Source organism: Nannospalax galili, unplaced genomic scaffold, assembly GCF_000622305.1.
Source record: "Nannospalax galili isolate Female #2095 unplaced genomic scaffold, S.galili_v1.0 scaffold475, whole genome shotgun sequence".
Taxonomy (NCBI): Eukaryota; Metazoa; Chordata; class Mammalia; order Rodentia; family Spalacidae; genus Nannospalax; species Nannospalax galili.
The window spans coordinates 4,956,032-4,983,623 of NW_008339435.1; the positions used below are offsets into that span (position 1 = coordinate 4,956,032).

At 44.7% G+C, this 27,592-nt stretch overlaps 1 protein-coding gene across 2 annotated transcripts in view; it reads right to left on the reverse strand.

Annotated features, from left to right (window-relative positions):
• The window catches only part of Casq2 (calsequestrin 2), a 58,662-nt gene extending 37,470 nt beyond the window's left edge, over positions 1 to 21,192 (reverse strand). The window contains exon 1 of one of the 2 annotated variants that reach the window (XM_008834019.2): positions 20,864 to 21,192. In XM_008834019.2, the coding sequence (XP_008832241.1) occupies positions 20,864 to 21,097 (234 nt within the window). In that variant the 5' untranslated portion in view covers positions 21,098 to 21,192. The remainder of the gene's footprint in view (positions 1 to 20,863) is intronic. The other variant, XM_008834018.2, reaches the window with a different exon arrangement.
• Between the last annotated feature and the right edge of the window lie 6,400 nt (positions 21,193 to 27,592).

Below are 27,592 nucleotides of genomic sequence, written 5' to 3' on the forward strand. Positions count from 1 at the left end.
GCTTTAATGGCACTTTTTTTTCTTCTACAAGAACCATAGGAATCTTATTCTTTGCATTTACAAAAATCTTACTAAGATTGTGGCATTAACTCTTGTACCAAGTGATACAAGGAGAATGTTAAGTTCTGATTCACGAGATTGTTGTCTCTCCATTTACGTCCTCTTTGATTTTTTTCTCCATCCACATTACATAGTTTTCAACATGTAAATCTTTTTTGTTTTTTTGTTTGTTTGTTTTATTTTGTTTTGTTTTTTGATTTTTTTTTTTAAGACAGGATTTTGAGCTTGAACTTGCTACATGGTCAAGGCTGGCCTTAAACTTCTGATCCTCCTGCCTCTACCTCCTAAATACTGGGATTACTGGCATGTGTCATCACACTCAGCTTAGCATGTAAGCTTATACAAGTTTTGTTAGATTTATACCTAGATATTTAATGCATTATGTAGTATAGTTAGTGTATAGTAGTATATTTTCCTTTCTTGTGTTTCTTGCTAGCATATAGATATATATAATTGTATGTTTGTGTTTGTCTTGTATCTTGAGACCTTGAACTTATTATTTCTAAGAAGTTTTTGTTTTGTTTTTTGGATTCTTTGAAATTTTCTATGATAATCATGCCAACTGCAAAACTTTGTTCCTTTCCAATTTGTATGACTTTTAATTTTCTTATTGGACTGATGAAAACTCCCTAGCACTATTTTGAATAAGAACTCCATTCTTTCTTTCCTACTATTTTTTTAAGGTTTTAAAAAAGTTACTTATGTAAGTGTGTCTGTGTGTGGGTATGTGCACATGAATGCAAGTGCCCTCTGAGGCCGGAGGAGGGCGTTAGAATCCCTGGAGCTTGATTTCCAGGTGGTTGTGAGGCACTTGATGTGGGTGCTGGGAACCAAACGCAGGTCCCCTGGAAAAGCAGCAAGTGTGCTTACCTGGCACTTGTGTTTGCCTGTGTTTCTTTTGTTTGCACCTCAATCCAATGGATTTATCTATTTTCCCTTTCCGCCCTTTCAGTTCTGTTACATATTTTGCTCTATTGTTTTTTTCTAGGCTACTATAAGATTCGTCTTTTTGGTGGTGTTGCCCCAGACTATGTGGCTCTGTGGGTGGCTAAGTCTCTGCTTTCTATTCATATCTGCTTCTTTCTTCCTGCCTTTCATCCCTGTGTCTTCTCTGGTTTTATCCAGCACCTTCTTGCTTCCGTTTCCTTTCTAGTTACAGCTTCCTTGGGTTTGTTCACATGTCTCTTCTCTGGTCTCCATCTCTTTTTCTCTGGCTCCAAATCATCCCCCTTCCCCTCAGGCTGAGAATGCCAAACAGAACACAGAGCTGCCCCGGGAAGGCCCAGGTGCCTGCGGTGGAGGAAGGAATAGATGAGCCTGCCACAAACTTACACCCCTGCCCCACCCCAGGCGGCTTTCTTTTCTTTATGGATTTTGACTGGGACTGGGGAGGCTAAGAGTGAATAGCATGACCATTTTGATAAGGCTGTGACTCACTGCCAGTTCTACTGAGATCATCCAGGCCAGTCATTCTGCAAAGTCATTGAGTTTAGTATATTGCATTCAGTTTATCAGACTATACTGTGTTTACTTTTTCTAATACATCTTCTCTTTTCATTGCAAGCCACTCTGTCCTATTTACTAATGTGAAAATCTTTACTTAAATTGCCCCCTATCAGTCATTCAAAGTCTGTAACAATGAGACCCGAAGGTATTGAGGTATAGGAAATTTCCTCACTTCTCTGGCATGAGCCTCTGGCATGAGCTCTTAAACTTCAGCATGGGTAAGCCCGACCCAGAACTCTGTTAAAATGGGGTTTCCTGGGCCTCAGCACCAGAGAACAGAGATGAGAGCTAAGGTGGGGCCCAGGAATCCACATTCTTATAAACCACAGGGCCGCACCCCATGCTTCTGACGTCTTAGCTCTCAAATCACACTGTGGAAAGCATTGCTCTTAACGGTTGTCAGTTCATGTGAAAGTTACACAACACAGTGTTCCAACTGGAGTCTTATACTGGCTCTTCTGACCCCTCTCCTGTCAGTGTAGGAAACAAGTAATAATAATAATGATAACAATAATAAAAGGGTCCAGTGAAACAGTTCAGCCGGTAAAGGTGTTTGCTGCCAAATCTAATGACCTGAGTTCTATCCCTAGAACACACGTAAAGGTGGAAGGCGAAAACTGACTCCACAAAGCTGTGGTCAGACCTCCATAGGTACACCGTGGCATGCCCACTGTGGCATGAATGCAACTCCCCCATCATATACATAAATAAAAATAACAGGAAAGAAAAATAATTAACGTTGAGAATTAACCATGATTCTTTGATTCTGATCTCGCTTCAGTGTACACCATCACATTTATTTGTGTTTAGCCAAGGTCAAAGGTGTGCCTTTCCTGGGTATGTGGCTTGCAGGCTTCTCCCATCTTGATACCTATTCATGACTTTTGAGTATACACGAGCAGGAGGTACCAATCTCTGTTCTGTGCCATGGATGGATAGATAGAGCCCCACTGCCTGAGATAATGCCCTTTTTCTCCTCCTCTTCCTCCTCTTCCTCCTCCTCAGCATCCGGATTCATAGTCCCCGCAGCACCCTGTATCACAGACCCAAAGCATGACCATCAACTCTAACATGCACCCTTTATAGCCTTAAACCAAGGGTGTCCAGGGCTGGAAGACACCTAAGAATGAAACAGACTTGTTTGGGGAAGATTGTTATGGTGAAGGCCTGGAGCCTTGGGACTCACTTCTGATATGATCAGGCCCCTTGAGGACCGGGAGCCTTGGGGAGGCTGGGGGTAGGCAGGCAGGACACAGCCTGCCTCTCACATGTGGCTTGGTCTTGCCACCACTCTGTCCTGCCACCCTAAATCTCCAGCTCACCTGCTGTCTTCTCTCCTACCAGTCTTGGCCAACCTTGGTTGCACGTGGCCTCCAGGTTCATCTTTCACCCCATTTTCATTTCTGGAATTCTAATAACCCATCACTGGGAGCCCACTCTGGCACCTAGTCTGTCATTATCAGAGTTGGATGTCGGTTTCTTCTGTGTTGAGGCGCTTTCCTCATTAAGGAGAGCTTAGTCTTGAGCTTCTTCTGTATCCTATGCAGCTCTTTGGAGGCACTCAGAAGACTTGTGGGTATGATTGGCCTGAGCACTTCACAAGTTCAAGGAGCTTATGAATTGTCCTAGTTTGTTTCTCAATTGCTGTGACAAAATACTCTGACCACTACCAACTTGGGGAAGAAAGAGTTTATTTTATCTTACATCTCCCTGGTCACAGTTCATCAGGGAGGCCAAGATAGGAACTCAGGGCAGGAACCTGGAGGCAGGAGCTGGAGCACAGGCCGTGGAGGATCACTGCTTACTGGCTTGCTCCACTGCCCGGTGCTCAGCCTGTTTTCTTATGCAACACAGGCCCACCTGCCCAGGGACCACCCACAGTGAGCTGGGCCTTCCCACATCAATCAACAATCAAGAAGATGCCCCACAGACATGGCCATTGGCCAGTTCAATGGAGGCAATTCCCCAGTTGAGGCTCCCTCAACCCAGGTGTGTTAAGTTGACACTAAAGTTATCCAGTACATGAACCAAAAGGGCGAAAAGCAATTATCACCAAATACCTTGAATCCTCCTATGTGACAAGAAAAGGCAGCATCAATGTTTCTTAAATGCTCAGAAATCTGGAGTACTCTTCATAGGTGATTTTGATTTTCTCCTGTTACTTTACAGTCATGCTCCTGTTGGCTTTGGCTGGCTGGCTGATGGACTGGTTACCTCTCAGTCCTGTGTGCTCTTAGACCCTCCGAGGCAACGGTGTCATCTATTGGTAATGTGCAGCCCCTGGCATTAAGTAACGTTTTATCTCTCTTTCAGAAACACTGGGATTTTCTCTGACCATTGAGTATTCTTTTGAACACAAAAAGAGCTTCTAACAAAGTTTCATATAAATAATATGATAAACAATATAATAATTCAATAGCAAAGTAGTGGGTGTCATAGTATCCTTTTTCTTTTTTATATTTTTTATTTTACTATTTTTATTTTATGTGTATCAGTGTATTGCCTGCATGTATGTAAGTATATTCATGTCATGCAATGGCCATGCCCCTGGAACTGGAGTTAGGGATGGTTATTAGTTGCCATGTGGGTGCTGGGAACCAAACCTAGGACTTCTGCAAGAGCAGTCAGGGCTCTTAATCACTGAGCCATCTCTCCAGCCCTCCTTTTCTTTCTTATATAATATTCTATGGATATTAATTTTACCACTGTTACTGCTGTAATGATGAGATCCAAGCATATATCTTTAAGTGAGTAGTTGACCCATGAGTCATAGATCCCAGGAGTATAGAGCTTGGGGCTTAGTGACAGAGACCTGGATTGCTAACTTGGTCACAAGCCTGTGTTGTAGCTCCACAGCACAATGTGGACAGTAACAATATATGTATCACAAGGCTCTTGAAGCTGAATTGAGATAACACAAGTGAAGTGCTCGGCAAGTTTTTAATATACAGAGTTGCTTAACTAATGCTAGATTTCCTTCTTAATATTATTACAGCTGAATAGAGTTCTGGGTCATGGACTGATCCAAAAATGCCAAAGCCTAAATTATCAGAATGGAAAGAAAATTAAGAATCACTAGCTGGGGACCTACTATCTTGAAGGCATTGTGCAAAACAAAAATTCATAGGACATGTGAGCTTCGAGGATCTTATGAGTTAATGAGGGAAGCAACCAAAACAGCAGGACAGATTTAGAGACTGGAGATTTAGAGAGCTCATGGGCAGCAAGGTCAAACCATGCAGAGCCGGCTGTGAGGAGTTCTGTGGGTCTGATTTCCATGCACTCTGAGTACATCTAAAACCCTGCTGGCCATATGGTCCTTCTTGGGGTGGCCTCCTGCCACTCCAGTCTCACTGAAGGCACTCTGTATCTTGAGTAATACAATCTTCTTTAGCTCCTTAAAGCATCTAACTCTTTCATGACTCAGGTCTTTGCACAGAATTAGTCCTTCAGCTGAACTTCAGGGCACATCTTTTTCTTAATTCACACAAAGGGAAGAAAACATGCCCTACATCTGCATAAGCCGTTCACTCCATCTAGAAGACATGCTTCATCCTTCTTCACCAGCTCAGCTCTCCTTGAGCTGTACACGGATGTGTCAGGTCCTCAGAAGTCATCCCCTGACCCTCACTCCCAATGTACTGTTTGACTCAGGCACCCTGAGCTTTTCCTCTGAAATTCCTTAGTTGTCCATGTCCATGATTAATGTCCCTCTGCCATCTGTGCTATAGCCAGCAAGCTTGGTGTCCATGCCAGCCTTTCTCCCCATGCTATCTCTACACCCAGTAGAGTACCTGCACAGAGAAGACCTCAAAATAGTGTCTTAAAGAAAAATAAGTAAAAAGGGAGTTTGCTTGTAAGAGGAGGGACCGGTGAGAACTTGAAGGAGGACTGTGGGGCTGGGTAGAGGGAGTAGCAAGACCCTTGGGGGTGGGGTAAGGAATGGTGTAAGCAGAGGCCTAGAGGTAGGAATACTCGGGGTGGAGGGTGGGGAGGAACAGGCTGGCTTACCAGAGCACAGAAGTATATTGAGGGAGCTGAAAAAGAGTCTTGAGTTTAAGACATATTTGAAAAACAAAGGAAGTGATAGACCTAGATGTGGTGGTACACACCTTTAATCCCAGCACTCCGGAGGCAGAGGCAGGCGGATCTCTGTGAGTTCAAGGCCAGCCTGGTCTACATAGCAAGTTCCAGGACAGCTGGAGCTACAGGGAGACCCTGTGTCAAAAATACCCCAAAATAAGTAAATAAATAGATAAGAACAATATGAAAGTGAGGACTTTGAATACTGATTTGGAGTTGAGGAAAACAAAGTGACCGATCTGACGTCAGCGAGGGAGAGCCCAGGCCCAGACCAGACACAGGAAGGCTCATGGGAAGGAAAGGCCGGTTGGCAGATAAATGCCATGTTCTAAACAGGAGATGACTCTGGTCTCAGACAAAGACAGGGACCATGGAAAAGCTACAGCTTGTGTCATGGATGCTGTGAGTTGGGGCCCAGGCAGATCCAGTGGTTCTTGCTTAGCTTTTGAGAGACAATGGAAGGAGAACAAAGGAGTCACAAAATGATTCAGGGTCTCCATCCGGAAAGCAGAATAAGGAACAAATGGTGGTGTCAGGAGGACACGCCCAAACTGGGGCAGCTTCTCAGGGCAGATAGTTCATATTCCCAGAAGCCACCAAAAGCTGGCGCCCACCCAGGCTTGGGGAGAGGTCCCACGGGAGGTATGCACATAAGAGGTGGAAGCACACAGATGGGTGGAATCTTTGGGTACCAATGCACAGGAAAGCCACAGGCCAAGGCTGACCATGTTGAGGACAAGTGCTGGGACAAGGACCTGCCCTTGAGCAAAGAGGAGCTGTCGGGAGGCAGAAGGCAAGAAAGGATTGCTGAATCCTGACTTCAAAGTCACTAAGACCCAGTGGTCATATCAAGTATTGCAGGGAGTTCAGGAGGGGCGGGACCCCTCCCCCCTTCTCCTTTCTGGATTGGGAAGTCACCAGTGACCTTGGAGAGAAAAGCTGGGACAGAAGCCAAGACAGGGAGCTGAACAGTTGAGTGGGTGGCAAGGACAGGGTAGAGCAGGTGTGGCTCACTTGTTCCAGAAGTTTGCCCATGAAGGGAAGTCAGAGGACAAGGCAGCAAGAGGAGCAAGCTCCCTGATCCATCCAATAGGTCTGTGTGTGGCTCCCGGGTCCCTGAGTAGGATTATCAGCTCCAAGCCTGGGAGAAAGGGGAAGGCACTTCCCAAGAACTGTCTTTGTGGGGAGAAACTTGAATTTCCTTCCTGGATGCAGGGAAGGTGGGAGAGACATGGACAGTAAGGAGAACCGAGATGGTCACTTACAGGGAGGTGGCTGTGCTTTTCTGCAGTCTCAAGAATCTGCGGACATCAAAATGTGGAGCCCCAGGGGAGTGCTGCAGATCCCTGCTCAAAGTGAGCGTCCCTCAGGTCAACTACCAAAACACCCTGGGTGTACTCCTGCTCTTTCGGAGCAAGCCAAGAGCCAGAGAACTGCTCTCCCTGCTCTCCCTGATACCATCTGGTAACACGTCAGACTGTTCAACAACTGTGTGTCCCCTGAAACCCGAGAGCCCACGTTTATCTCCGGTAATCTCCTCTCACTTTTGGCTGCCCTCAAGTGAGGGCTGGGCTATGTATAGCTGGGCAGTTGGCACAAGATATGTCCATCAAGGAGGCTGGATGGGGAAGAGGCAGCTATTTTATGAGAATCAAGCAAATACTGAGGCCTATTGGGGCTGACTCTGGGTGGCCCTTGAAAGCACCTAAAAGGAGAGGGAGGCTATTGATTGGTTTGACTGACACTATTGGGACTGTCATGACTGTTACACTCAGTGCCAAGGCAGAGGCCCAAAGGCTGATGCTGTGTGCTCATAGCGCCCCTTCAGGTTGAGACGCTGTAAAACAACTGTAATAAAACAGCATTTGGGGGATGACAAGATCGCTCAGTGGTAATGACACTTGCCAACAAACCTGATGACCTGAGTCTGCTGACAGGAATTATGTTATTGAATCTTCACAATAGTCTCCCAGGATAGAGGTCTGCAGATGAGGAAATGGAACAGAGCAGCTGACCAACTTGCTCAGGACCACACAGTTCTTAAGCAGCCCCACTGAGAGCCTGACCCTGACCCTCTCCAGAGCCCTCACTCTCCTCTACTGCCCAGCGAAGCAGAAGGACCTGAGCCGAAGCCACAACTGGTGATCAGCTGTGAGACGGGGCCGGTTATAGCTTCCCTGATCTCTAAGCTTCTAATCTAGAAAGAAGTGAGAGCTTCTTATCCTAGTAGGCATAACCAGGATGCACGTGCTTAATGAGGTTGCATTCCCTGTAAATTCAGGGAAAATCCTGTTCTGGTAAACCGGCAGTTCCTAAGCATGGGCACACATCAGCATTTCCTGTGGGGAAAGCTGGTACTAACACAGAATGAGGGGCCCACTCAGCTTCTCACTCTGAAGGTCTGTGATGAAACCTTAGAATCGACATTTCTGTTGTAGTTGGCCCTGGGTCCATACAGTGAGAACCTTTGCTCTATACAGTTTTTTCTTAATTAATTTATTTTTAAAAACATTTTATTTATTATTTTTATTTTATGTGTATGCATGTATTTCCTGCATGTAGGTAAGTGCACCTGTGTCGTGCAATGCCCGCGGAGGACAGAAGAGGCTGTCGGATCCCCTGGAACTAGAGTTACAGACAGTTGTTAGCTGCCATGTGGGTGCTGGGATTTGAGCCTGGGTCTTCTGCAAGAACAGTCAGTGTTCTTAACTGCAGAGCCATCTCTCCAGCCCCTCTATACAGTTTTTAACATGCAGTCACAGTCTTGCACTACATGGCCTTGGGTGACATCCAGTCTGACAGAAAGAGGAAGGCTGTCCTTGGAGGCCCAGGCTTTTGTTTTCTTTTTCTATTTCATACTAACAAGATCATTAATGGAACAACTACAAAAAAACAAGATTTGATCTCCAGTACTACACACATATTAAAAGCCCACCACAACAATAAAGCCTAGGGTAATGTTTGAAGCTAGAAGACTAGCACGTGATAGACCACTTGCCTAGAATAAGCAAGGCTCTGGGTTCAATACCCAGCACCTCTTAAAAAGATTAATTAATTAGTCAGCTAATAAGGAACTAGATGTTTCCTAAAGTTCTTAGCAGAATTCTGTGAACAAGAGCCTGTAGAGATGCAGCCTGGCAGGAAGGTCCCACTACAGCAGCCCCCCTAACCTGAGAAGGAGCCCCACACAATGCCCACAGCCTTTCTGAAGGCCAAAAGGGAAAGTTCCTTTCTAAATTACCTTTCTCTTGTTTGATGTCCTCTTCATTCATTAAAAAGGAGGAGGTGTAGGTGCCTCAGTCCCTGGAGGAGAGACCTCCCAAGTGGAAAATCAGAAGTCTGTTCCTCCTTGGCTGAACTTTATGAAATACCTGAGCCTGACTGGATCCCAGCACTGAGGAGACCTGGAGGCAGACTGATTGTAAGGTCCAGGTCAACCTGGACTATGTAGCAAGACGCTGTCTCAAAAAACAAAACGACAACTAATTCTGACTGGCATTATTTGGTTAGCATCTACTAATAATAACAGACGCCATGGAAAGTCAGCTTGTGTGGAGAGAAGGGGGTTGCAAGGCCTTTCACATCCATGGAAGATTCAAGAGCAGCTTTGAACTGCATACCAAGTGTATACTGGTCACTTTACACATGTCACATGTCTGTTTTACCTTTGTAAGATGTCCTGGAAGGAAAGTACATATTGTGACTTACATTTTACAAGCACTCAGCCTTGAGGAGTTCTGTCTTGCCTACAGCTTGGCTAGTAGAGACTCAAACCCATTTGCTTTTTCTGAACCCAGGGATAGACTCATTTCTTTCAGAGGTAAATTGGGAAAGGGGTGTGGTCAGCTGACAAATGACTTGATACCTTGAGCTGGAGTGGCTGTGGGGAGAGGGTAAGGCAGAGTCGGGTGAGCCTGGAAGGGCTGGCCTAGCACACAGCAGATGGAGAGGAGAGGCTATCTGGCTTGGGTGCCCAGCAGGAGGAGGAAGATTTTGTAATCAGGCACCTTGGGTGTTCAGATGCCTGGCCAGACCACTACATTGCAAGATGGCCTGCTGGCTATCTTCCTGAGTGGCCGTCCAAACAGAAACCGCTAGTGTGTGGATAATTCTGGCCTGCTTCATCCAGCATCCATACTAAGGAAACTTCTGAGGCTTTTTCAAACTTGTGGATGATACTTTAGGCTGAACTGGCTTTCCAGATGGAGCAAGTCATCTTAGATGTGCGCCAAGACTAAGCAGACAACCACATAAAATATCCCACACCAACTCGCAAAGCACAAACTGGAAGAGAACAAGGCTGGTGATTTGAAGGGAAAATTCTATGATGCTACAGCAGATTTTATGTCTTACTTTTAATTTTACTGCTTTGTAGTTTAAAAACCCCTAACACATTTTCATAATGCTGGCTTTCATGGTATCACATGCCCCCATTCAAAGGGTGATTGTGGGTAGAGGTCTACCCTGAGAATACAAGACTATATTCTAGAACTGAACAGCTTCTGGATGAACTTTGGTTCATATGAATAGAGTGAGACTAGGTATCCTGCTTGGACTTGAGCATTAAATTGAAGATTTAGGCACAGGAGTAGTGAGAAGGCTTCAGTGGTCTAAATAACTCACCAAACAGTGTAGTCTCCATTTGGAAATTTTAAGACATTTAAAATTATTTGTATGTGCACAATGTATGAGCATGGATGCATGTACAACATGGCATGTGTACTATAAGCCCACATACGGAGGTCAGGGGTCAATTTTGTGGAGTTCGTTCTCTTTTCCACCTTTATGTGGGTTCCAAGGATTGAACTCAGGTCACCAGGCTTGGGTGACAAGTGCCTTTACCTGCTGACAGCCGTCTCACAGCACCTCCATTTAAGTCTTATTAATTTCCTTATTAATTTCCTTATTAATTCTGTTTAGGGAGCCTTAACTACAGTCAACTGGATTCATGCTCCATAATCACACTCCTTGCTTTTCCAACATCTCACCCACGTTCACTTGCACTATACTAAATGCCCAGCAAAGACCCATCCTAGAATACCATTGTACATGAGCCTGGGGGAAGGGCCAGCTTCTCCTGGGTCAGCACAGGCTCTGCATGAGGACTCATTCGTAAAGCTAAGCCAAAATAAGCCTGACCTCATCTGAGTTTTTTCAAAGTGGAGCAGGTGTGAGACTGAAGAGGGCCGTGAACAGTTGGAAAATATCCCTGAGTCCTGCGTGTGCAGCTATTCTCTGCCCCATATTCCCACATAGTTCCATCTGTAGATTGATTTGACTCCAGCAACTACACTTTGCCTTGGGGTTTGGAAGAGCAACCACTGGGAGACTTGCCAGTGCTAAACAGCCTTAGAATGCAGGGTCAGCCTTAAAAAGCCTGGAGCTTTCTGCCCATGTGACCAGATATATCTTGGGACTGAGGGTCTCACAGTTGTTTTCAAATGAATATGATCAAAATACATTGTATGAAATTCTCAAAGAATGAATAAAAATATTTTTTATTTTCAAATATTTTATTGTTTTTATTTTAGGTGTATGAGTGTATTGCTTGCATGTATTTAAGTGTACCCACATCACACAATGCCCATGGAGGTCAGAAGAGGGGTTGTCAGGTCCCCTGGAACTGGAGTTATGGATGGTTGCTAGCCACCATGTGTGGGTGCTGGTAGTCAAACCTGGGTTCTCTGCAAGAGCAGCCAGTGCTCCTAACTGATGAACTATCTCTCCATCCCTAAAAATATATATATTTTCAAAAGTCTGTTTTCCCTGTTTTTCAGTGAGATGAAACAAAAGGGACACATAAGTCCCTGCACCTGACAAATTCAATCTCTTCACAATTCTATTTTTTTACTTAAAAAAAATTAACTTGGGTTGACAAGATAGCTCAGGGGGTAAAGGTGCTTGTAGCGAAGCCCGATGATCTGAATTCGATCCTTGGGACCCACGTGGTGGAAGGAGAGAACTGACTCCTACAAGTCAGCCTCTGACCTCCACTTGCACACTGTGGCACATGTACACACATACGCTAATAAATACACATGATAGATATTTACCTAATCTTAAAAAGAAATATATTTGCAGTATAATGTGTCTGCAATTCCTTGCCTTTTCCTTCTCTCTCTACCCATCCATTCATTCACCTGTCATTCATTCATGAAATTCCAAATCATTAGTCCATTTAAACACATTGGCCATTTAGGATTCACACAGAGTCCAGTCATACAGCTTAACATTGCAAAGTGGGGGTGAAAATCTGGAGTATCAGGATACTCGTGCTCTCATAAGTTGGCATTGCTTACAAACACGAAGCTATTCTGTTCAGCTGTCCCTTGATGTAATGGAAAGAATTCGCCATTTGAAACCAAATAGGTGTGGGTTCAAGTCCTGTTTCATGATGTACTATTTTGTAGCTTTGTGATTTGGGGCAATTTTTCCTCAGCTCTCTGACTCACTTTTCCGACATGTGAATATAAGAGTTGTATAAAGCAACATATACAAAGCCTCTGCGACGGGCCTGGCTCATGGTACATTCACCATACATGACATTTCCCCTCTCCTCCTCCCCTTGCTGTCCATTCAGCATCAGTTGAAAGAATATTGCTGACTGCCCACTGAGTTAGACCCTGACCTAAGTGCCGGGACCTGTGAATAGAACAAAGTTCTGACTTTTGTGGCTGTCACTTGCTATGAAAAGTGTCAAACGATGTGAAAGATGTCACCCAAGTACTGTGGGAAATACTAAGGAGGGTAGTGGAGGAGAAGAGTCTTGGGAGTGTAATTTATGTAAATGGACAGGGAGGTAACCTCTTTGATATGGTGACACTTAAACATAGACCTAAAGGAAATTCCTTTCTATCATCTACAAAAGAGGAACATGAAAGAATTCAGAGGCCTCTAACCTGCCTCTTTTTTGAAAGTAAGATGACTACTTGACCAATGAAGGACAACTTAACTTCACACGACAGAACACTCCACTCTGCTCTGAGCAACCGCTCCGTTGGCCATCATAGTATCTTCATACCCTATATCCACGTGTCTCCAGTATTGTCAGAGGTTTCTTCTCAATTAAATCCCAGATCCTCCCCTGAGGATACTTAGGTCACCTTCTGATTTGCTGTCAGAAAACCAGGTAGTTCAATGGAAAACATTTCAAAGAAAGCAAGATTATTGTCTTTTCTCTCTGAGAAAAGCCTTCCAACCATGAGGGAAAAGTCAGTGGGAGCGACCTGGAGGCCTGATTGAGTCCCACAGCAGTCTTGAGGTCCTCTACCCTGAAACCCAACTTAACATCTGAAATTAGAGGTATACCAATAGGTCCAATATCATTCATGGGAGATGAAAGAGCAAAGGCCAAACAGATACAGCACTATGTGTGGTCATACAGAGAAGTCCTCCAAACCAACAGACCCGAAATTTGCTTTGAAAACCTTAATATAGCTACAAACCACATGGGGAACTCATTTAAATGCAGATTCTCATTCTAGGATGGAGCCTGAAATTCTCCATTTCTTGCATATTCTGAGGCAATGCCATGGGTGTGGGTCAATGTGTTTAGTGTCAAGGCTTAGGTGATCCTCAAACTTAGCTGCACCTTAGAATCATTCAGAAAGCTTTAAATTTCATTTGAAATTGGACATATAAGGATGTTCATGTTCAAAATTGTAGTGCCTAGGCTGACGAGATGACTCAGTTGGTAAAGACACTTACTGTCAAGCTTTACAGTCTGAGTTAAATCCTGGGAAGCCACATGGTGGAAGGCGAGAACAGACTCCTACAAGTTGTCCTCTGACCTCCACATGTTTGCCAGGACACATATACCCCTCCTGACACAATAACAAATAAATAAACAAAGCAAATCAATAATAAAAAGTTTTAAAAGAATGAGAGATGTTCAAAGAATTAAAAAAAATAAATATAAGATGAAAAGTAAATTCAGAAGGCTGGGGAGATGACCGTGGTAAAGGCACTTGCCTCCAAGCCTAACAACCTCAGTCCCATTTCCAAAACTCACATGGTGGAAGGAGGGAACCAATTCCCACAAGTTGTCTTCTGACCTCCACACACATGAATGCATAAATAAAGAAATGTAAAAAAAAAAAAAAAGTAGTGCCTGGGCATCACTCCTTACCCAATACCCAGTTAAAGCAGGGTCCACAAGGGAGCTCAGTACTGAGGGGCTCTGCACACTGAGAGAAATGGCCTCAGGAAACTCATTTAAGAACTGCAGAACTGTAAGATCCATAGTGTACGGGGCTCCACATACTTGATCATGGAACTAGCCTATCTCCTCTCCTCAGGGCCTACCTGTATGAGAATTGCCATGCAAAAACTATTTGACACTAGAAAATCAGTTACTACCATAATCTTTCTTGCTCTAAAACAGACCATTCCCAAAAATTTTAGATAGTATATCTGCCATTTAATATCCATTTAATGTCATGAGAGACTCTGGGCAAATCCTGCACAGATGGCAACACAGCTTCTCTATGATGAGCCTAGAGTGACCTTCTTAAGCAGAAAGAACAGGTGTGCCCTCCCAGGGGACATTGAGGAGCAGCCCCAGACCTTGGACTTCAGTTACAGCCTGTTGAGAAGCTACCAGAGCAACTGGTTAACCCAGCCAGTGTTCAACTGCTGAGAAGACAGCCTTTGTGGCAAAACTCTGGGTTTCCTGACAGTCAATGGATCCAGTTCATCACAAACAAATGCACCCATTCTGACTGTTCACAATGAGCACTGGGCCTTCATCTCCAATGCATCTACTTACTCATTTATTTTATCGTGCTAAGATTATTGGGACTACTGAGAGCAATAAATTCTTGATGAATGAATAGATTTCTATTCATGGGTTTACAATAATCGTGTTCATGTTCTAAAGCGCTAACTTACCTGTGAAAAACCTCCGTGACTCCCCACAACCTAATAAATGTATTAAAGGTTGCTTTATTGTTGCCTCCTATCTCCTGTACCTTCCCCTCAAACACACATATTCAGTTAACAACATCAATTTTAAATTTGAGAGGTGAGAAAGTGAAGTGGAAAGTGGGCAGAGATCCTGCAACGGAGTTCTCAGGACCATGAATGACCCCATTCTCCTTCCCTCCTAGACAAGGTTGTCAGGGCCAGAACATGTTTCTTAGGAAGTTCTCCAGGGAAAAGCTTTGTCCTTTCTCTTCCTTCTCTCCTGGCAATGCTGTGCTGCAGAGGAAGGACAAGGGCTCTAGACTAAGAGGGAAGGTCTAAGTGAAGGTCAAAGGAGAAAAGACGAAGGCAGTGATTCCCACTGGACTTGGGGGTTTGGCAAGTGGTGCCATCTCCAGAGGCTCAGAACATGTCCTGGGGATGCCCAATGCTCTGCACGACCTTTTCTGATGACTTCACATGACTACCTTGGTTGTACTTTTGATTCCTAAGCAGCTTTGTAATCTTCCTGGCAGAAATGAAGATGTTCTAAAGAGACACTCGGGCCCTCTCCCTTGGCCATCAGATTGTTGAGGGCATAGAAAAATCATTCATGGAAAAAGAAACATGAGGAACAAATAATTTTTTAAATCAATCTAGTTAGGAATCAAGAAATGTTCATTAAAACAACAATGAAAGTCTAAACAGACTAATTTTTTAACTTAAAATTGTGCCAGGATCTAAAGATAGGGAATGATTTTTGAAATGTGCATGAATATATAGGGGAATACTATGCAAGTGTTAATATTATATTTACAAATATGAATCTATTTAATGTCACAGAATAAGAAACAAAGCTATATAAATGCTATAATCCTAGTAGAAAATGTATGTTTATGCATAGAAAAATATGGAAAAGAAATCTGTCAGAATATTAACCATGTTTACTTGGAAGTATTTTTTATGGATCCTTATCCTTTGCTACATAGTCTGAAATCTCTAAAGGACTTTGCTACTTTGTTGATGAAGGTGACCAATCAAGAATTAAGCTTACTAGATACTTAAGTCAAGGTCATGCTACCATCCAGGCAGGAGACAGATATTCTGCAGAGATACTTGTGCCTCTCTCTTTGGCTATCAGACTAGTGAAACAATGAGCCCCAAGAAATTATAATTCTTCCAGGTGATCACACTGGGAGAAGGGAAAGGTAGAACCTGGAGCCAGCCTTATAAAACGCCTTACAGGAGAGATGGGAGTCCAGTCAGTGATGATGAGACCATAGCTTGACCAGGACTGCTTATCAATGCAGTTCTGCTTACCTCTTGCCTTCTACTGAAACTTAAACCTTATGTCAGGATCCCAAAGACGGACTTGGGGTTCACTGGGCCTCTTCCCAATGTGGTTACATTGAATGAATCTCTCTGATTTTCATTATTGCCTTTCTCTTTAACTGGACTACCAAGGGTGGGTAGCCTAGGTTTTTAGGGATGCCAGGGCCCAGGCCCTGACCCTAACAACTCCAGTAACAGCCACATCTATGAAACATGGTTTCCAGGGTTCTCTTAAGCCCTGGCATTTCATTCATTTGAGCATGTATAGAGTACCTATACAGCACTATGTACCATGCACTAACTTGAAGCCCTGGGAAATAGAACCCTGATAGATTGGAAAGCAATATTTGAGCTTCATGCCTTGTGGTGACACGCTAAACCTTTAATGACCATATCGTCTCTCCTCTTATCAAACCTCATTCTCCTTAGTTTAGATTCCACCAGTGGGAGGGGTACATGGCTGACACCACCTTTGAAGGACTGCCTCTCCCAAAGGGACTTGACTAAGGAGAAATGAAGATATTTTTTCTGAAGAAATCAGGTCCTATGGCCACATTTTAGGAATGAAGCTTACAAGGGTATTTAGGAGCTGTCAGGATCTTCTCTCTGTCCCTTCCCTTCCCTTGCTATGTTGCCTGGAAAATTCCTACTCAAATCATAAAGCAGTTCTTCCCTGTTATACTTAATATATCCACCCAAAGGCCATGGGGCCTCTCGTCTTTCCTCTGCACTCCCAGAAAGCCTTATACAGCAATCTCCTTTTGTCTACAGTTTCTGGTTCCACAGTTCAGTTATCCCTAAGTTAGCTGAGCTCCAAACATACTACTTGAAAACAACCAGACAATTTACAATTCTAAATTGTGGGACATTCTGAGTACTGAGATAACATATTCTGTTCCATCCTGTTCATGAAGTGAGAATTATTCCCATGTTCATTGTGTCCGTGCTGTATATGTTACCTGCCCATTAGTTACTGAGCAGCCTTCTTAGCAGACTGGCTGTGGCTGTGCTTATATTATGCAGTGCCCACGTTCAAATAATCTTTGTTTTACTTAATAGAGTCCTTAAAGTGTTAAAGTGATGGTTCTGGCAAGCTGGACATGCCAAGGAGAAGCTCTAAAGTGTTCCTTTAAGTGAAGGGGGGGGCATCCTTGGCAGTTAAGGAAAGAAGGAAAAGGGTAAGAATAATACAATAAGGCATTCTCAAAGAGACTGCAATCATGTAACTTTTGTAACAGTGTATTGCTATAATTGCTCTATTTCACTATTAGTTTTATTAATCTTTTAGCTTGCCTAATTTCTAAATTGAACTTTATCATAGTTGTGCAATTACCTATGGGGGAAAAAAACATTATAAAGATGGGCACAAGGGCACATACCAACGACCCTAGAACTCTGAAGGCTGAAGCAGCAGGATCACAAGTTCTAGGGCAGCCTGGGCTTATCTCCAAATGTGTGTGTGTGTGTGTGTGTGTGTGTGTGTGTGTATGCATGTGTATGTATGCAATCATACACACATAAATCATATAAACAACTAGGTACTAACCATAGTTGCAGGCTTCCACTGAGGGATGTAGCCTCAACAATAATGGACTACTGTACCTTTCTCTGTTGTTTACAGTGACCCATTATACCTTTTGTTTGATCTGTCAGCCACATGAGTTTCCTTTTTTCCCTGTAGCCACAGCTTTTGCTCAAGGGCTCAACATAGAGCAAGTGGCAGATGATGTCTAATTGCATGACCAGGGCCCCCCTCAGGCAGAGGTTCCCAGGGAGCTAGTTTCTAGGTCTTCTTGTGGCATCCCTCAGAACAACAAATAAAATAAACACACATGTCCACCATGCCTTTGACTTTTTAATAGAATGAGGAGACCTTGGTGTGACAAGTTATGAACCTCTAACTCTTGCCCTTCAATCCTTAAGTGTTCTTCAGCTGTTCAACCTGGGGATGGAAGGTCGAAATCAATTTAATAGATCGGGATCAACTCTTTTTTAGCTGAAATAGAACAGATTAAAACAGACTAAAGATTGAAAATAGTTTTGTTAAAAATCTAAGAGCCAGAGAGACAGGATACCTGCTACTAGATAATGCATTCTAGGTGGGATAGGAAACTGCACAATGAAATCTCCACAGCATGGTAGTCTAACAAGATCTGTATAATGACAAAACCAGCTGATAGGTTAAGGTGGATGGAGGAAATATCACTAGGTCCCACCTCAAGATGAACTACAGGCAATCAATGGATGCTGAGGGAGGGAGAATCAGGGAGGGACTAGCTCCCAGAAAGACCACTTAATCCCAAGTGGGCAGCTCTAATACAGGTACATACTATCACCACCAAATGGATTCAGTATATTATATATGTGTGATGGGGGGTGGATGTGTGTGCACGTGTGCTCTTTTCCCTCTACCTGCTGAACAGTCACACTCTAGAGCTGGAAGAATCTCTTTCCTGTGTAAGCTTGAGGTATGGGAGAAAAGGGAGGGCAAAAGAGCGGTTTTGACCAAGGAGAAAACTTCTGACACCTACTCTTTCTTTGCATCTACGGGATTTATCAAGTCATTTTGGATTCTGAGAACCTGACAAGTGTCTCAGTAGAAGTGTGCCCTCTGACACCTCCCTAGAGAGTCCAGACCTCTTCCCTGCTCCTGAGGCATGCCTCCAGGACTCTGTGCTTCAGGCCTGGCCCAGGACTTAGAGATTCTGTTCAAGGAAGATGCTAGAAAAGGATCCACCACAGGGCAGCCAGTAGCTCCCAGTTCACGTCCACCTGACTGCAGGAGGCCTGGAGGAGGGTCTCTGGAAGCTCAGACAGCCTCATCCAAACTAGCTTGGGCCACTGGGCAACATAGCCCCACTGCATACCATTTACCCATCTGTAAACTAGAGACAGTATACCCACTTTACAGCATAGCTAAGTCAGTTAACACATGCAAAACACTTTTGTCTCTGTACACTCTAAGCATTCTTATTAACCCTCCCACAAGCCTGTGTGATTTGTATTAGTTTCCCATATTTATAAACAAGAAATAGAAGCTTCAAGAAATGGTTATCTACCCTGGTTCATGTGCATAGAAGAGGCAAAGCCAGAACTTAAACCCAGAACGCTTGACTAGAGGAAAAGGTGTCTGGAAGAATGGGGAGCCCAAGGCAGTCCCTTCTTGTGATTTTTCTTGGGAGCTCAAAACTTAGAATTCAGAGAGGCACATACTTGCAGTGCACTCAGGCATACACACACACACACACACACACACACACACACACACACACCTTTACTGATAGAGATTCAATAATGGTTGTCAGTGTGCCCTGGCCACACAGACATTCATTTCAAGTTCTGGGCTAATTGGATAGTGACAAGCCTGCAGAATAGAATCTTTATACCTTCAATTATCTTTTTCATAATACCATCTCCCAGTAATTGAGGATGGCAGTTGGCGATGGAGACAATAATGTGCTGATTTCATGGGCTAAACAGTAGGCATGCTCTGGGCCTGTTCTGTTCCGGCCTATGTTTTCCCCATTTCTTTTTTTGTTTTCTTAAATATTTTTCTTTATTATTTTGATTTTATGTATATGAGTGTATTGCCTGCATGTATGTGAGTGCGCCCGTGTCGTGCAGTGCTGTGGAGATCAGAAGAGGCTGTCGGATCCCCTGGGACTGGAGTTATGGACAGTTGTTAGCTGCCATGTGGGTGCTGAGAGTCGAACCCGCGTCCTCTGCAAGAACAACCATCTGGGCCATCTCTCGGGCCTTCTATCTGCCTGCAGCCCACAGAAGAAACAGAACCTCCACACTCAGCCAGGGTGGATGGAACCTGAAGAAGGGACTCAATGGCTGCAAAGATGCTTTTAAATACCAGTGCTCTCAGGTGATCAGGAGAAACTCAGGACTCTGAGGTACCTTTTCAATCATCAGTGTTATTTTGACATATTCAAGTGGGTTGGCTAGTCAATTTTTTTTTTTTTGAGAATTTAAATCCACATGAGTTTTACATGGCGAATTTGTTAATCATTTTATTTGATTAGCCTGAGTTCCCTGGCTGTGCTGGCTGATCAGATGCTAAACTCTCAAGTGGTGTTTTCCTCAGTTGTGCATGGGGCTGGGCATGGGGACTAAGGAGGAGTGCTGGCAGCACAGTTTTCCTGAAGTGTCAGCAGCCTTTAGCTGTCCAGGAGGAAGTGCAGGAAGCCTTTCTGGGTCACTACAAAGGATTAGAAGTGCCTCTAATGCCAGGTGACCAACAGGCCACGTAGTGCAGATAAAATAAGAAATGACTTCAGTGTGGATCCCAAGCTCACATCAAGAACTTTCTGAGAAAAAAAGCAACAATTCCTTTAATAACTACAGTTCAGAAGACCACACATCCACACTGCAACACTGACTGGAAATGGAGTCATGAGAAATGAACCACACGGTGACCCTCCCTCTGACCCAGGAGCACAGGCAAGGTCAAGGGACTCCCACTTCTCCAGGACCCTGGGGAGATGGGAGAACAGAGTAGGGGACTAGTGCTAAAAACAACCCACAGGAAAGCCTCCAGTCCCCCCCAACTATAGGGGGGGTTGTCAAACAATAGTTGGAACAGTCAGGAATAAGAGAGGTGGGACAAGAACCCCTAAAAGAACTAGGGCCATGAAGTGAAGGAAGGACGTTAGATCAGGTGTCTGGGACTGGCCTCTCATCCTCCCTACACACGTGTGTGAGTGAGCCTGTGCTATTTGTCTTGAGCCCAAGATTGCACAGCTCCCGGGACCAAGGAAGGTCACTGTGAGTCTAATTCACTCTCCTCCACCTTGAGAGTTTGTCCACATAGCCCAGCTCTGCAGCAAGAGCCTCTGCAATTTGTGTGAGATTAAAACACAGCATACCTGGATAGCTATTCCCTGTGCACTGGTTCCTCTATCCCAGCCCCTGGCCAGTGACACACCTGGTCCCCATGTTCCCTCAGACAGGTGACTGCTGCCCCCTCACTCACCTCCAACACGATCTCTTTCAATTGGAACTGCTTTTGTGCGACCTTATCTGAAGACACTGGCTCATGGTAGTAGAGGCAGAGCAAGTCATATTTCTTCAACATCTGCTTGAAGCTCTTCTCGGAAAGGCTGACCACTCTGTCCTTCCCATCATACGTGGGGAAATTCAGCCCCTCTTCCGCCCTGCAGGAGGACAGCAAATAGACCCCCACCACAAGCAGGTGAGTTCTCTTCATTTGGACAAAGTTACCTTTCTTGTTCCCCCCAAATAGTGTGAAAGAGAAAGACGCCTGGAAGGTTTGCTGAGCCCAGTAGGGAGGCGAGAGCCTGAGCTCTCCTCACCTCCTCGGGTCCCACAAACTGTGTAATCTTGGGCGCATGCACACATGCGCATAGAGTAAAACCCAGGCAGGAGCCTGGGAGGCCAAGCCCCAGATACCTTACATAGCTTGCCCAGCCCCTGTCTCATTAAGAGCTCCATTTTTAGGATGCAGTTGTTTCAGGCTAAAAATAAATCATGCAATGAATTTTAAAAAAAAAGTCAGATATGACATTGTTGAGGGATTCGCTGATGCAGTGTGGCTGTGGTGAAGGGGCGGCAGGCGGAAAGAGACTGTGTGCCTGTGGAATAGAGGCCTCAGAGAAGCTCAAGAGGAGAGGGAAAACGATGGGAGAGAGCGAGGAGGGACGGTGGTGCCAACAGAACATGGAGAGGCTGGGGCTTAGAAAATGCTGCTTTACACAACTGCATTGCTGACTTCTAGGGTAATTAAGTGGCCGGCTTAGCCTGGCTGCATGTCACGCACTGCAACACGGGGAGCAAGTGCACTCCCCACCTCTCTTTCCAGGTCTTCCTGGAAACCCAGTTCTGGCAGCACCAAGCACACAGGTCCTTGCCAACTCTGGTAAGACGGACATAGAAACATCCTTTCTTGCTAGTCCTGCACCCAAAGTACTGGAGAGGCCCCAGCCCACCCTGGGTTCCAGTTTCTAGAGCTGAGCTCTGCCAGAGACGGGAGAACCCCTGATCATTTAAAAAATCATACTTAAAAAAGTTTACCAGTCTTCTCCATCAAGAACATGCTCAGGCCTGGGATGGTGGTACATGCCTTTAATCCCAGCACTCAGAGGATGAGACAGGAGGAGCTCTGTGAGTTCTAGGTCACCCTGGTCTACATAGAGAGCTCCAAGCCAGCCAGGGCTCATAATGAGACCCTGTCTCAAAAACAAAACAAAGCAAAAACAAAACCTTTCTCTTGTTTTCTACTAGTTCGTCATATTTCTTTTCCTTTTCTCCCCCGCCCACTTCCTCTTTCTTCATTAACTCCTAACGAACCCTTTTGCCCCTTACCTTTTGATTAGCAACAGACTGATACAGAGATTAATCCAAGCTGGAACTGATCTGAGTTCAAACCCCTGCCCCGCCTTTTTAATCCCTGGTGGACTCTAGAGGATCACTTGCCCTTTCTGATTCTCAGAACCCCCTATGTAAGATGGTAACAGTTGTAACTGTGATGTTGGAAATATACAGGTGCAAGAGCCTGGCACAAAGTAAGTACTCAAAAACAGTAGCTATTGTGTCTGCTTCTTCTCACTGGAGGGGGTAGAATATCAGTTATAATCATTTGTCCGTTTCTAATACTGCTTGTCAATCTTTTCTTGTCCATTGTCTCCATGAACCCAGCAGGCAACTGGTGTGTGAGTGATTGGTGCTCACTATACAGATGAGCGGATGGGGTGCAAAGATGCGCCACGTGTCTGGGATTCAGAGTTCCCCGAGAGTCAAGGCTGCTGAAGTTGGACTCCAGGTGGCGTGACTTCTCACTCATTGCCCATACCCTTAGGTGGCTCTTCGGCAATTTCTTCTGGTCAAACAATGGCTCAGTCATGCTCTTCAGAGGAGTTGGCAATCCTTAACAGCTTAGGCAAGTTTTTATCTTCTTTTGGTCAGAAAACCAGTCACTTGCATCTTTCCAGGGGCTGGAAGCAAAAGTGAATCCCAGTGGCCTGACTGTGGTGAGGCCCTCTACTGCCACCAGAGCACTGACAACAGCCCATGTTCATGTCCAGGGAGAGAGGGCCTTGGCGAACATAGCACTGATAACCCCGACAGCAGTCTGTTCCTCCCAGGAGTGTAGTCTCTGCACTAAAGGCGGAGCTAAGAATCCTTGGCAAACCTGTAAGATCTCTGCTTTGCTGGGAAAATTTAGGGGGAGCGGGTCGTGAAACAATATGTCTTGTCTTTTTGAGGTCAGCTTATCCCCGGTTGTCTGAATCTCACTGGACTGCCTTTATTTAGAATTTGCTCTACTTTTCTCAATGTGTAACTGGCTTCTTTTCTTTTTCCTTTTCTCCCCCTACCCTCACTTTGAAGCCTTTAAAGTCAGAGTCTTTGTATTTCCCATTGACTTACAACTGGCAAAACTGCTAGGGCAGAGGGAGAATTAGTTTTTAATTGAGCTAAGCCTTCAAGTCTGGCTACTGACTGAAAGCCCTGGTTGTGGAAAGTTTCTGTCCCTATATGGGGACTCTGTGTGGGACTTGTAGGCCCATCTGGAGGACACACAGCCTCTGACACACCTGAGGAGATGAGGGTCTCTGTTAATCCACTGGTAAGTGATGGGGGGAGGGCAGATGTGTGTCTGGCCTTTAGGAAGGGGTAAGTTTTCACGGATTTCGGTTCAAGGAGCAGCCTAATGTTCCACCTGCCCTTTATTTTCCTGGTGTCTTCTCTTTGCTTTGTTGCTTACCACCTCTATGCACTTTAAAAACACGAAAGTGTAACACATTTCAAGATCAACTGATATTCTGCAAATCGGTTGTTTTAGGTTAACATTCACAGCTGCACAAACTAGTGTTTTGCATACCCTTAGTCTATGTGGACCTACTGAAGTGTATGGTTTTTATATGCAATTAATGGCCATTTTTTGGTTGGGCTGCATTTGGTTTTGAACAAGGGGTAAAAAGAACTAAACGAACCAGTATAGATAAATGGTCATTGTCACACTGTCACACAGGCCCTTGATTTCCTAACACTTTCTACTCATTCTGTAAATCAGCACACCTAGAATCCCCAGCCTCTCCCCCTCGGTTTATTTTTCCTTGAAGGTGGCAGAACAAGTTCAAGTGCATTATTCAAGTTGATCTTCACAATCATCCACTTTACAGGTAAATCGGGACTTGAAGCCATGGCCTTTCCTTTATTGGTCTATTAAGCAGATTTTTATGGAGCATCTTCTAAGCACCACTGTTTTTGGGTACAGGGGATAAATGTACTGTAAAACTGAGCTCATGAGTTTACATCCTAGAAGAATGTACGTGTGTGTGTGTGTGTGTTTGTATATACATGTGTATGTGCAACATGTCAGGTAGAGGCATAGGCTTGGAAGGACAACTGGAGAAAATTAAAAAAGAGACAGTGACAGTTGGCTAAGGGGTAGAAAGAAGCACTTGGAGGCAGAAGCAGGAGGACTGCTTCAACTTCAAGATTACCCTGGTCTACATAATGAATTCCAGGCCAGCCTGGGCTACAGAGTAAGAGTAAGATCCTGTCTCAAAAAGAGAAAATACTTTTCCTTGCCTTAGTTATAGTCATAACCTGAGCCCTGCAGCCCTAATGGCTGTAGCTTGCCTGCCTGTCCTCAGTAGGTCAATTAAAGAAATAGTAGTGAAAGGCAATTTATTCAATATGGTCATATTGGGAAGAGTAATAAATAAGGGAGTCCAGGAGTCTCCTAGTACATCTTTGGGATTCTAATCTGAGCTTTGAGTTTAAATAGAGAAAGAGCTAGGCATAACTAAGAAGCCCTGGTAAGGTGTGGCCCGCCCATCCCTGGCTCCTGTCTCTCCTGCTGAGTGATCTGGTAAGTTGTCAGAACTGTGTGAAATCTCTTCCTGGAGATAAGTTCCTCCTCTGGTTGACAGGAGGGCTTTAGCCTTCCCCTTCCCCAGCATGAGCTTCCCGGGGAAACTCCAATTTCTTGGGATCTGTTGCTTCAGAAGCCAAAGGGAGGGACACACAAATCTTTTTAGAATATCTCTTCATTCTTGCCAGATGGTTACACTGTGAAGTTAGAAGCTGGAAGAGCAGAAAGCTGAATCAGGAGAGGGGGTGAGGCTGAGAGTTGTTGAGGGGAGAAAGCCCCAGGGAGCACAGGGGCCCACCCCCCACTCTCCACCTGCAGGTTTCTCTCCAGTTTGCACACCTGCAGCACAAGTCAGTCCTCCTTAGCCCTCTTCCCCTCTCACATTTCCAAGTTGTGAAAAAGATAGTCAGACTTCAGATCCCCTATGATTCTTTTCTGCTTCTAAACTTTTAAAGTTTGTTCTGAGAGTTTCTTGAAGCACACCTGTGTTATGCTGTGCTGTGCTGTGCTGTGCCTGGTAAGTGTTTCCTGCTGAGGAGCATATTGAGGGGTGTGACTCTGGGCGAGCCCAAGCCTGCTTCTCTCCACGGTAAAGATGTCCCTATAGTGACAGCCTCCTAGGTGCCTGCCTACACAGGGCCCTTCTTTGACTAAAATACTCCACCCAGTGGACAAAGTAGAGCACAACATCTTTCCTTTTTCATTTGAATTTTTAAAATATTTTATTTATTTTTATTTTTATGTGTATGAGTGTATTGCCTGCATGTACATAAGCGCAACCATGCTGTGCAGTGCCCATGGAGGTCAGAAGAGAGTGTTGAATTCCCCTGGAACTGGAGTTACGGATGGTTGTTAGTCACCATATGGGTGCTGGGAATTGAATCTGGGACTTCTGTAAGAGCAGCCAGTGCTCTTGGCCGCTGAGCCATCTCTCCAGTCCCAGCATCTTTCTTTGTACAGTGTCCTAGCATCTATTATTCTGCTGGACCCTATTGGAGTAGCACTGGCTTCTGGCCTGGGGGAGAGAGCACAGATGATGGTGTTCAGGTCCCAGTGCCCCTGCCTTTGCCATCTAAGAACAGTTCAATACAGGTGTGGGAGAAGCCCAAGGCCTTCCTTTCCTCAGAGCTCTGAATATCAAGGGGCCCTCTGGAGCGTTTCCAACACCCCAGCATCTGGAAACTTCTGAACAGACCAAGCACAGAGACTAAACATTAGACTGACAGCAAGCCTTCAAAGCCCCACCAATTTGATCCCAGCTTTTGACAAATGCCACTTCCTTGGAGAGAAGGGGGCACCCCAGGGCTGCCATTCACTTCCTGACAGGACACACGGTACTTCTCCTTGGAAACACCTTTCCCATCGGTGTTTCTTTCCTCTTAGATAAGCCTGAATGTTATTGGATCCGGGTAGCATCTGTTCAGAGCTTTCTCATAAGCAGCTTGCACCCATAGCAGAACTCAATAAATATTTATGAACTTTGTAAGGTTACTTTTTGCCGGGTCTTTTCAAAAGTACTGCAAAATTTAACAAGCTCATTCTCCTTAGCAACTCTATGAAGTTGATAATTCTACTATCCTCATTTTAAAAGATGGGTAAACTGAGGCACATGAGCCTAAGTACTTTGCCTAAGGCTGAATGGCTAGTGCCTGTCCCCTACCACATGGAACCCCTAGCATTCTCTGAGGTCTTGAATTACTTAGCAAGTCAGAAATTGCTACAGAACAGTGGTGGCTGCCCACGTGGAGACTGCTCCATGGGAAGTCTAGTTTCTGGTCTTCTGACCAAATAACCTCTGATTGTTGCCAAGTACCAGTAGGAAAAAGAAACTGATACTGTCCAAGTTTGCTGTGTGGCCGTCACGGGGCTCATTACACCTCTACACCATTTCATTTCAAATGTATCTAGCTGGGTATTATGCCTTCCATTTCACAGGTGAAGAAACTGAGGTTGAGCAAAGTCAGGACATCAGCCTGTTTCATGCAGCTGTGAGGAGTAGACACTGCATTTGAAAGCTGGCTTTCTGTGGCCCAGAATTGGTCTGCATAAGGAAGCTGTGAAGCCTGTCTTGTTTTCTTTAGAGAAAATCAAATGAATAAGTTTAGATCACATGGAGTTTATGAGACAGGTGCTGGAGAGATGGCTCAGTGGTTAAGAACACTTATTGCTCTACTAGAGGACTTGGGCTTGGTCCCCAACACTCACATGGCAGCTAACACCCATCCTTAATTCCAGTTCTAGGGGATCTGATGCTGTCTTCTGACTTCCGTGGGCATTGCAAAACGAAGGTGCATTTACATACATGCAGGCAATTCACTCATACACACAAAATTTTTAAAAATCTTCTAAGGATTTATAAGGCAAGAAAATAAAGGGAAAATGGGTATTCAGTGGGAGGATCAAGAGGGAGAACAAAGCAAGAAAGAAGGAAGGGACAAAGGAGCTTAGTTTACAAGAAAAGGAAGAGAAGAACAAATGGAAAGAGCAGGGTTCGCTCCTGGAGCCAGAGAGAAACAACTTCTCAGGTGAGGAAACCTCCTAGTCTTTCTCTATAAACTGGTCTGGACATACTCTGTTTCTTGTATGAAGCCCAGATGAGGAAGGGATTCCAGTCTTTCTTTGCCAACTGGCTTCTCTTATATGCCAATCTTGATGTTTAAGTCTTGAGTCCCTACTCTCCTGTCACAATTGCCCCCTGAGAGTAGTGGTCCCAAAAATCTTTCGGGGGAAGCAGAAAGGTGATGGTCTGTCAGTCTTGTATAACAACCTCCATGATGATAAAGGGCACAGTCTTAGCCAAAGAGGGACCACAAGGGAACTTCCCATCCTTTAGTCCTTTATTTATTGGTTGGAGAGGAAGCTTTG